The 11,137-nt window shown below is 43.9% G+C and overlaps 1 protein-coding gene across 1 annotated transcript in view; it reads left to right on the plus strand.

Moving 5' to 3' along the window:
- Window positions 1-833: 833 nt before the first annotated feature.
- The window catches only part of LOC122788217 (ADP-ribosylation factor 1), a gene marked incomplete in the record, with an annotated part of 387,297 nt that continues 376,993 nt past the window's right edge, over window positions 834-11,137 (plus strand). Inside the window, 3 exon segments of the mRNA XM_044055232.1 lie at window positions 834-849; window positions 3,755-3,757; window positions 3,978-4,148. Of these exon segments, the coding sequence (XP_043911167.1) occupies window positions 4,001-4,148 (148 nt within the window).

Consider the following 11,137-nt stretch of genomic DNA (forward strand, 5'->3'; position numbering starts at 1 on the left):
CAAACTTGATCTGAGGTCAGTCAGGGTTGGCAGGGGATTATGGGTAAAGGGAGGAGCTAGGAGCTCGGATCTATACTGTGGTAGAAGTTGCCGGCTCTGATCCGAGATCGGATCCGTATCCCAAAGGTCGCAGACAAATGAAGATACTTACTCAGATGGAACGTTATGGTGAGTACATAACTTCTAATTTTTACATCCATGGATGCCCTTGGTATATTTCCACTGTACTCTTTCCACTTTACTCAGGCTTGTTTTCTTATAGGGTTTCCATAATGTTATTCCTTTACTCAAGTTAAGGTGTAATGTAACTAACAAACAATGACTTCATTATTTTTGATTTCCTAGACTTTATAAATCTTTTTATACAACGTGTAGATGTTCTTCATCTCACATTGCTGCAGTCCTTACATTAGGGTAGTCCGCTGTCCTCGGTCGGCCCGAATATCAAAGTATAAGGCTGACGTCTGTCACGGCGCATTTGACTGACATCAGGACGTCAGGGTACAAATGCGCATGACCGACGTCATATCCTCAGTCTTTTTTGCCGCATGGTCCGATGCAGAAGCAGCATTGCAAGTGCCGGTTGGCGTTCTGAGATTTTTCGATTTCGAAGTTTCAGACAGAGTTCAAAGTTGGCTAAGTACCCCGTTGGGGAATATTTTAGTTTTTTCTTGCCTCAGTGATTTACCGGATGTCAGAAAGTCAATAATTGCATTTCTTGTGGGAAACAGATACCGCATAGAGATTATCATACTTTGTGTATTCCTTGCTTAGGGCCTGAGCACGACGTTGTTGGCTGTCGCTCTTGTGCTAGATTCAATAAACGCACTATAAAGAGAAGGTTGGATTGTGCCAGGTTAGTCTTTGGGAAGCGGTGCAAACTATCTATCTTTTAAACAGTTGGTTTGACATTAGGAAAACTCATAGCTGAATCTACCAATATACCCAGGCTCTTAAATGAGTGTACAGTTAGTCACTGTGTGCTGCATTAAATATTCACTTTCCAATTTGTCTCCCAAGTCTCATGTGCTTAGTTTTTGATGCATTTATCAGCATATTCTGCTGTGCCCAAATGGTTAATTTAGTCAAGTTATTTTGCAGACCTGTCTCATCTGTAACGCATGCAATCAGTTTACCCAATTTCAGGTTGGCTGCATATAGACTGTAGAACACCTCAGATGAGAGTTGGGTCTAAAAGATGCAAGCTAAACAAGGGCCTAGGACAGAGCCTTGCGGGACACACCCTGACTGTAACTAAGAATTTCACCTGTCCAGTTGCTGTATACTTGCCATGTAGCTATCCATCTTATCAAGAGTACATCGATACCTAGTTGTACTAATATGTTGATCATTGTTTTGTGTATGACCCTGTCAAATGCTGAAGTTTTCTGTATAAATTGCATCACTGCACAATTTTTCATTCATAGCTGCTGTTATAGAATATCATGTTACAGGTGGTACTAGATATGTTATCAACATATGCATGCATGCTGATATATGGTTTTAAGTCCCAACCTATCCAGTTCTGATAACTTATCCAATGTTACCTTCTCCATTATTTTTCCGCAACATGAAAGTAAACTTGAGGGTCTATATGACTCTGGGTTAGTCCTGCTCCCATTTCCCTTAGGCTTAATAAAGGAATCTCCCTATATTTATGTGACCTAGTAAATAATAGTTACAGTACTTTCAGTTCTTGAAGGGATCTCACTTAGGTCGTTGTTACTAATTCCGTGTCCTCCCTGTGCTTTGTTTGGATCCAGTTGCACATTTCTTTTTTGATATAATCTAGTTTAATTCCAGTATCCGGAGTTACCCGGATGTCACTGACAGCTTATCGCCCCTTTTGTGGAGCCAAACTGTTTTGCATAAGAATTTGTAAATTTTAAAATCTGCGCACAGTTCATAAATTTGTGCCTTTACTCCTTCCACATCTATATAATCATATGAAGGTTCTTCAAATTTTTCTTGATCTTGTCTCACTATGCTTAATCTTTGTCCCGCTAGTTTATTTCAGTTCTAAAAGTTGTAGTTTGACCTGTCTTCCATTTCTTATATTTTTGCGTCTCGCCTTAATCCGGTATCTTTTTTTTATGGAAATACATCTCCCCTGATGCATGCCTAGATCTTGATAAACATTTGTTTGAATTTTTTTTTTTTTTTGCACTCTATTTCTCTTTCAAAACTTTCCACATTCCATCTGCAGTTTTTCCACTGAACACCTCACTCCAGTTAATTTTACATAGTGACTGTTTTGCTTCCATATTATCTGCAATTAACCTTCTGCGCATTGGCTTAGATTTCAGTTTGACAGTTATCTAGCAACAAATTAACGTTTATATCCCCATGATCACTACACATTAGTGGTGATAAAACTTGACTTGAAGTTACAGTAATTTCTTTGGGAACACAAACCTTGTCTAGTTTGTTCCGTTCCCTGGTAGTGTTTTTTACAATCTGAAGCAATTGTTCCTGGATATACACTGCAAATAATTTCCTTACTAATATTGTTAAATCAATATTATTCCAGTCTGTTTCTGATAAATTTAAGTCCCCAGCTAGTAGTAGTCTTCCCTGCTGTTTCATGCAAGAATTGTATGAATTCCTCAAGGTCATCTGCACTTTACTTTGGTCTATACACTCCAATTACACTCCAATTCTTATGTTCCAGAGTTGTCTTTGTCACAGTTACACAGTCTATAGTGTTGGTGGTATTCTGCACTGTGTATGTTCATTTGTTTGGTTTAATAGCCCTGCTGCCTTACTGTAAGGATCAGCGTCTCTCTTGCTGCACATCTTTCACACACTTTTAGGGAAGAAAAATGTTTGAAAAATGTTTGAAAAATGCCCCTCTAAGTGGGTTACTAAACTGTGCTAGTTTCTGCTATAACAAGCATGTGGAATATTTAGGTGATTCTGTTAAGGTCAAACTCTACTAGGGTCATGGTTACTTTCATAAACACAATGCCTTCATTCTTTCAGAAATCTCTCTCTAGATGAAGTTTGGGCAGCTGTGTTCCTTGGTTTGTGTTTCATCACTTTGCTTGGATGTCTTTGTTTCACTTTGCCTTCCTGTTTCTCCTAAACCATCTTCACTAGGCTGGCTTCTTTCCTGTACGTGCGCCCAAGCCATCATAATCTTTCTACAATTGGAAGTTACTTTGGCTTTTTTACTGATGTCTGCATTTTTCAGTCTGTCCCACATTAAGCATCCTGCCACCTGTCTCGGGCACTTCATCTCTACCATCTCCTAGCTTCCTCAACAACTTTGCCTTTACTGTGCCCATACCTTCAACCATTTCAAAAATTGTAGGATATTTGCAAATCTTGGGCATCTCTTCCAGGAACTTTCTTATTGCTCTTCTGAGAGTTTTGTGAATACTACTTATTTGGGGCACTACCGAAACTCCAGTCCAAGTTAATAACCAGAAAGCAGGAAATAAGACCATGCTGTAAAAACGCACACCTTTGATAACTAGATTAAGCGCTTTCATCAACCAACCTGACTTCATCAGAATCAAGAGGAGACAAGAGCCATTTTATGAAAGTAACCATGACCCTAGCAGAGTTTGACCTTAAGAGAAACATTCCACATACTTATTTTTCCCTGTGGCCTGGTTATTAACTTAGACTTGCCGTGGTTCCTGGTTTGTGTTGCTTCATTACTGAAACTCAGCCCTGTAAAGTAGATAATTCTGTTAAGCAGATTTCTCTTGAAACGCTGGCAGGACAAATGTTATAGGAGATTGTAGAGAAGGTTATCATTTAGTTGCTTTTGGATTCAATTAAGTAATGGGCTTGAAACTTTGAGTAAAAGAACCATACTGAGATGAGCACATGAAAAAGTCCTGTAAGTAGATTTTGCTGCTAGTGTTAGAGAAACAGGTTCATCTGCATATTTTCCCTTTAGCAGGTTGACATTGTGTTTTGTTTCCATTTAATATAGAATAAGTGACTTTTTTTCTTTCTGTTTTTAGGTAAATGTGAACACCACACTACAATGGGGAACATATTTGCGTCATTGTTTAAAGGCCTCTTTGGAAAGAAGGAAATGCGAATTTTGATGGTGGGACTTGATGCAGCAGGCAAAACAACAATTCTGTATAAACTCAAACTGGGGGAAATTGTAACCACAATCCCAACCATAGGTAAGATTATAAAACTGCACTTGTCAATTGTGCCAGCATGATGTGGTTCATTTCTGATGTTCGTGCATACAGCAGCAGTCATTACAGATGGGTTATCCTGCCGTCAGGCGGGTCCTCGGTCAGCCGAATTCCAAAGTCTTGGTCCGGCATCGGTTGTCGTCGCTTCTTCCCTGACGTCAGTGCGGCAGGGGTATAAGAGGCAGCCAATGCCTTTTTCTCCAGTCTTTCTTGCCGTGCGGTGCCCGAAGCAGAAGCAGTTCGCAAGTGCCGGTCGGCCAGCTCCTGAGATTTACGAAAGTATTTCAGCCGAAGTCTTCCTGAAAGCTTAAGTACTCCGTTGGGGAAACTTTTACTGTCTCAGACCGATGTCAGACGGTTAATAATTGCATTTAATGTGGGAAGTAAGTACCGCAAAAGGATTTCCACTCTTTCTGTATACCTTGCTTAGGCCCAGACCATGACGTCTCAGCCTGCCGTTTTGTGCTAGATTCAACAAGCGCACTATTAAGCGCCGGGCGGAGTTCGCCCTTCACTTTTTTGGCAAAAAATTTTGTTATATTATGTCGTCTGATACTAGACTCCAGTTTTGAGCAAAAGACGCAAAGATAAGGACTGACGTACGAGGTCCGCACCGTCTACTGAGACCACGCTAAGGCCGACTACTGGTTCTCCGGTACTCAGCGAGGCGCCTAAGCAGCCCCTGAGTACAGATGACACTACATACCGGTGTCTTCAGTACCCGAGGTCGCAGGCTCCTCGGTCCCCATTCCTACTGCAGATACCGACGCCACTCTTGGCGGGGAAACTTGGAATTTAGACAGGCCTGCCATTTCTCAAGGCGTCTTCAGGCCTTCCTCCTTCACTATTAAAGCCTTCACTAACTCTAAAGCAGCCATGAAAACCAAAAAACACGTTCCTCAGACCCCCTCTCAAGGCCCCATGCCTAAAAAGCAGATGCTTAAAATGGCTGAGGATTTGATTACTCTTTTTATCAGGGGTTCTCTACCCCCCTCTGACAAAAGGCCCAGATTAGAGGAAGACTACCCTTCCTCAGATCAAGCTTCTATTACCTCAGAACTATATGAGGACCAGGATTATGCCTATTCTTCATTCGAAGACTCTGATGCAGAGGAGTCTATTCCCTCTGTCCCCCCCCCCCCCCTGAGGACTACTCTTTTGGGGAAACCCTGCATACATTGAGGGAACACTTTCATTGGGAAGGCCAAGATTACTCAGATTCCAAGAAAAGGCTCCGGGAATTTCTTCTGCTCCCCCAGCATAGGCCCCTGGCTATCCCTCCTGTTTTAGATATATTGGATGATGTGTACACAGAAGCCAGCCTTAATCCAGATTCTTTGCTTCCAGCTCCTGTTAAACCAGACAGGTATTACCGGGTTCCTGATTCTCACCAGTTCCTATATAAAAGCCATACTGCTGACCCAGAAACTATTTCACAGGGTCCCAAGGGAATTAAGGCCTCTACTGCTAAAAACCCATTACTTTCAGAGAGAGATTCCAGAGCTTTAGAAAGGTGGGGGGAAAAGGTGTACACCTCTGTCACTTTAACCACGAGGGCATTAAACTGTCAGTTCCATATGTTAAAGTATCAACAGTTTTTGATATCTCAGCTGAAAAGCAAGATGACACAGCCAGAACAACCAGATAGTTGCAGGATTTGTTGCATGGTGCAGAGCAAGTGGGTAAACATACCTTGCAGTGTGGTTTTGATGCTTTAGAGGCCTCATGTAGAGCTGCTGTTACGCGTCTGTTATACGTGTAGGCATGCTTGGCTCAAAGAGTAAACCTTACCAGATCATGTCAAAGCTAAATTATTAGATGCACCTCTTCAAAAAGATGCATTGTTTTGTGTTAAAGCTGAGGAGGTGCTAAAGAAAATGGAGGAAAAAAGCGAAATAAATGCAAACAGTAAAAGATTTCCTACAGGTATATCCTCCACGTTTCAGCAGAAACTGGCCTTCAAAAAATTGGTCCTTTCCAGCCACGGACAGACCTCAAAGGGGCAGGTAGACGCCCAAGGGGTAGAGGGCAATCTCAAGGATCTTTCAGAGCCTGACAGTGGCAAGCACCAACCCCAAGAGGTGGAGAAGATAGATCACAGTCCTTTAGAAAACGGACATAATGACTTCCCCCTACACCTGCCAAGCAAAGCTTTAATGGCAGCACCTTTGGGTGGAAAACTGGAATTATTCTCAAATTGGCATATTGTTACAAAAGACAAATGGATTCTGGACATTAGACAGAGGCTACAGGTTCCACTTTCACACCCTTCCAAAAATGAGAGGCATGCCAACCTGCCACAAAATCAAAGGGCAGAGGCACAAAAACAAATTTCAGCTCTCATGGACATGAAAGCGATTCAAGAGGTACCTGCAAAAGAACAAGGTCAAGGGTTTTATTCCAGACTATTCCTGGTACCAAGGAAAGACAAAGATTGGAGACCTATCTTAGACCTATCCATCCTAAACACATATCTACAGGTGCCAAAATTCAAGATGCTCACATTACAGCAGCTTCTTCCCATGCTGGGCAAGGAGTCTTGGCTGGTAACATTGGACCTCAAGGAGACATACCTGCATGTCACTATCAGACAAGATTGCAGAAGATACCTCAGATTTCTTGCAGGTTCAACCCATTACCAATTCTCTGCGTTGCCCTTTGGCTTATCTACTGCGCCCAGAGTGTTTACGAAATGCCTGGCATTAGTAATTGCCTTCTGCAGACTACAACGGATACAAATCTACCCTTTTCTGGATGACTGCCTGATCCAAGCGGACAGCAAGGACATACTACTGCAGCACCTGGTGTTTGTAATAAAACTGTTGAACTTCCTGGGATACACAGTCAACAAAAAGAAATCAAAACTAATACCCTCTCAACAAATAATTTTCCTGGGTGCCAGCTTGAATACAACCACCCAGATGGCCTACCTCACGCCAGACAAACAAGGGCAACTGTCTCAATACTTCAGAAAAATGGCAACTTTCACCAGGCTACCTGCAAGGTAAGTCCTGCAGGCTCTGGGATTCATGGCATCTTGCATCCTACTAATCCCATGTGCAAAGCTGCATATGAGGAAACTTCAGTGGTACCGAAAAAACATATGGTCTCAACACAGCCACAGCTTGGAAGCAATTATACCACTCATTCCATGCCTTCAAAAGGAATTTTTGTGGTGGGCTCAAGCTTGCCAAACAAACGCAGGTCTTCATTTTTGTGTACCTCAAGCAACTCAAATCATCACAACAGATGCCTCCGATTACGCCTGGGGAGCACACATTACAGATCAGTGCATTCAGGGAAAATGGACCCGAAAAGAGAAGCACCTACACATCAACCAAAAGGAAATGCTAGCCGTGCAAAATGCTATTATGACCTTCAAAGACCTACTGCATCCGGGTCAGCTATTGATAAGGACAGACAACACCACAGTGATGTGGTACATAAACAGGGGGGAACTCATTCATACCCCCTGTGCAGGCAAGCCATGACCCTATGGAACACAGCACTGGAAATGCAAATTCAACTGCAGGCACAATTCCTGCCAGGGAAGGAACACACACTGGCAGACAACCTAAGCAGAAATATGACAGATCCACACGAATGGAAGTTGCATCCTCAACTTTTCACAAAGATAACTCCGGCATGGGGACAGCCAGACATGGATCTCTTTGATACCCACAGAAATTGCCAGTTGAAAATATGTTGTTCAAGGACCCATCACCCACAGGCCTGGAAAGTGGACGCACTTTCCTTAAATTGGGCAACATTGACGGTCTATGCCTTCCCGCCTCTTCCTCTGCTGCCCAAAGTTCTATTAAAAGCCAGAGCAGAGAGGCCGAAAATGATTCTCATCACTCCAGACTGGCCAAGACAACAGTGGTATCCGCTCCTGAGGAGCCTGACACATTCCCCACCATAGATCCTACCTCTAGTCCCTCTTTACAAAACCCTTCACAGCCATCTCAAAACTCTAAATCTAGCTGCATGGAGAATTCCTTGATTTCCCAACAGGTTCTCCTCTCCAAAGAGGTGCAGGATGTCATCTTGGAGGCCAGAAGATCTTCTACTAGAAAGGCTTACTCCGCTAAATGGAAAAGATTTTGTGCCTGGAATCAAGAAAAGGGACAGAATCCTTGGGTAATAAATATACCTCAAATTTTACAGTACCTAGCTGAGATGTTAAACTATGGACTTGGCTTCTCCTCCAAGATCCACGGTTCAGCCATTTCTGCACAATACAACACAGATCCTCCATTATTCTCTCACCCTCTCTTAAGGCAGCTCCTCAGAGGGGCAAAATTTAAAACCCCCCAAGGAAACCACCAGTCCCTGCTTGGGATCTAGACTATCTATTGGAAAAGCTGACCCTTCCTCCCTTCGAGCCAGCTTCTTCAACAGAGTTACAGTACCTGTCATGGAAAACAGCCTTTCTTCTGGCTATCGCCTCAGCACGCAGGGTTTTGGAGCTACAGGCCCTCATGGCTGTGCAACCATTCATCATTTTCCATCAGGACAGAGTTTCCTTACGAACCAATCCTACCTTTATGCCAAAGGTAGTATCCAGTGTAGCTTTGAATCAGACTATCCACTTGCCTACCTTTTATCCTAATCCACAAAACAAAGGGGAAAGACTACTACATTCCTTGGACATTCACAGACAATTTCGTTACTACTTGGACAGAACAAAGCCATTCAGGAAATGTGAGCAACTCTGTCTCTTACGCTGTAGGTGCTCAGGGAAAGGCTATTTCCAAACAGACAATTTCAAACTGGATAGCCCACTGCATACGTTTTTGTTACTCATTCCATGGAAAAACTGTGCCTGCATGCATCAGATCCCACTCCACCAGAGCCACAGCTACCTCTGCAGCCTTCCTCAGGGGGGTCCCTACCAAGGACATTTTGGAAGCAGCCACCTGGAGTTCAGTGCACACTTTCTCCAAGCACTATCACCTCCCACTATACTCAAAATCTAGAGCGGGCTTTGCCACAGTAGTCCTGCAGGGCATCCTAGCCCCTCCTAGTTCCACTTAGTGCCTACCACCCTTACTTAGCTTTGGGATTCTACCCATCTGTTATGACTGCAGCTGTATGCACGATGAACATGGTACAGTTTTGTACCTAACATAAATGTAGATGTTAGAGTGCTCATACAGCTGCAGTCCAGGTTTCCCTCCCTCCATCCCCTCTTAGGACAGGCCTTACGACAAACACTTTTCATAATACCTTTTTGGGGTATTCTTTTATGGTGTATTTGCTTGCAACTACTGTGTTTGATTTATCAGCATTGCATCTTTCCATAACATTGTTTGCCTTCTTTCTGGGGGCACCTGACATCTGGGGCAAGAAAAACTGAAGAAAATGGCGTCGGCTGCCTCTTTTTTTATACCCCTGCCGCACTGACGTCAGGGTAGAAGTGACTACAACCGATGCCGGACCTAGACTTTGGAATTTGGCCAACCGAGGACCCGCCTGACGGCAGGATAACCAGCTGTACGAGCACTCTAACATCTACATTTATGGTAGGTACAAAACTACTTTCTGCCCATTGTTGGTTGCATGTGGATGTTCTCTGAAGCATCATGCTGTGCCACTAAACTGGAGATGTGGGTATCCTTGATGAATATGGATACGACCCTGCCTTTTGTATTTCGGTCCGTGTTTTGTGGCTGAATTGTACGGTATGAGTTAGTAGCCTGGTAGTGCTGGGGTGCTCCCTGGAGCCTTAAACCAGGTTTCTGTTACTGCACATATATTGATTTTTCTCCATACTGATGAGTGCCTTGAGAGTGCTTGCTTTTTGAGGTTTAGACTTCTGGCATTGAGTAGCATTACCCTCAGATGTCCTTCATGGATGCATCTGCAGTCATAACAACTGGGTTGTCCTGTCGTCAGGCAGCCCTTCAGTCGGCCGGATTCCAAAGTCCGGGTCCGGCTTCGGCTGATGTCGCACTTCACCCGACGTCATCTCTGTTGGTCTTCGGGTATAAAGGCATCAGCCGACGCCATTTTCCTCAGTCTTTCTTGCCGTGGCGCCCAGCAGAAGCTGTTCGCAAGTGCGGTCGGTCGGATCCAGAGATTACTTCTACCGAATACTACTTGAAGACTTCTAAAGCTAAGTACCCGTTGGGGACTCTTTCTTGCCTCAGCCGATGTCAGAAAAAGTTAATAATTGTTTAACCTGTGAAACAAATACCTCAAAGATTTCCACTCTTATTGTCTGCCTTGTTTAGGCCCAGCCCACGACGTAGCAGCCTGTTCGGCGTGTGCTTCTTTCAACCGATGACGCTTAGGCGTCGGTCGGAGTTGCTGAACAGTTTTTCGGTTCTGATTTTGCGTACATTATGCGTCGGATCCTCCGACTACCCAATCTGCCAAAGCGCAAAGATAAAGACCGACACTTTCGCGGTCATGATTTTGGCTGAAACCATGGTTAAGCAAACCGCGAGTGTCTCGGTTTCGGCCGAAACCGAGAAAACTGATCAAAGTACAGCTGAATCTATCTCTACAACTGAGGCCCCTGCTACCATTCTTGAATCGGCCTCAGAAATTTTACCCACTACGGTGGTTGCCTCTGACTTATCAGACACCATTCCCTTGGATGTCTCTACCCCAGCACGTGGTGCTGCTAGGCCTCCAGCAGCCATGTCCATTAAGGCCTTCGCCAGGGCTAAAGCAGCCAAGACTACTAAAACAGTGCCTGTTAAACCCCCTTCAACCAGGCCCTCCTCTAGTTCTCAAATGCTTACACTGGCAGAAGATTTAATTTCATTAATTAGAGGATCTCAGTCTCACCCAGACAGGGCCTCTCAGCCCCCAGAGAAGAGGCCTAGGGCAGAGCCCCCTGAGCCAGTGTCATCTGATGATTCAGCCGATGAATCAGACATAACGGACCAGCCAGAGGCTCCTTTCTCTAATTTTGAAGACTCTGATGCTGAAGAATCCATTCCAGCTGCTTCCCCACCAGA

This window comes from Protopterus annectens, chromosome 13.part0 (assembly GCF_019279795.1).
Source record: "Protopterus annectens isolate FY-2018-M chromosome 13.part0, PAN1.0, whole genome shotgun sequence".
In the NCBI taxonomy this organism is placed as follows: domain Eukaryota; kingdom Metazoa; phylum Chordata; order Ceratodontiformes; family Protopteridae; genus Protopterus; species Protopterus annectens.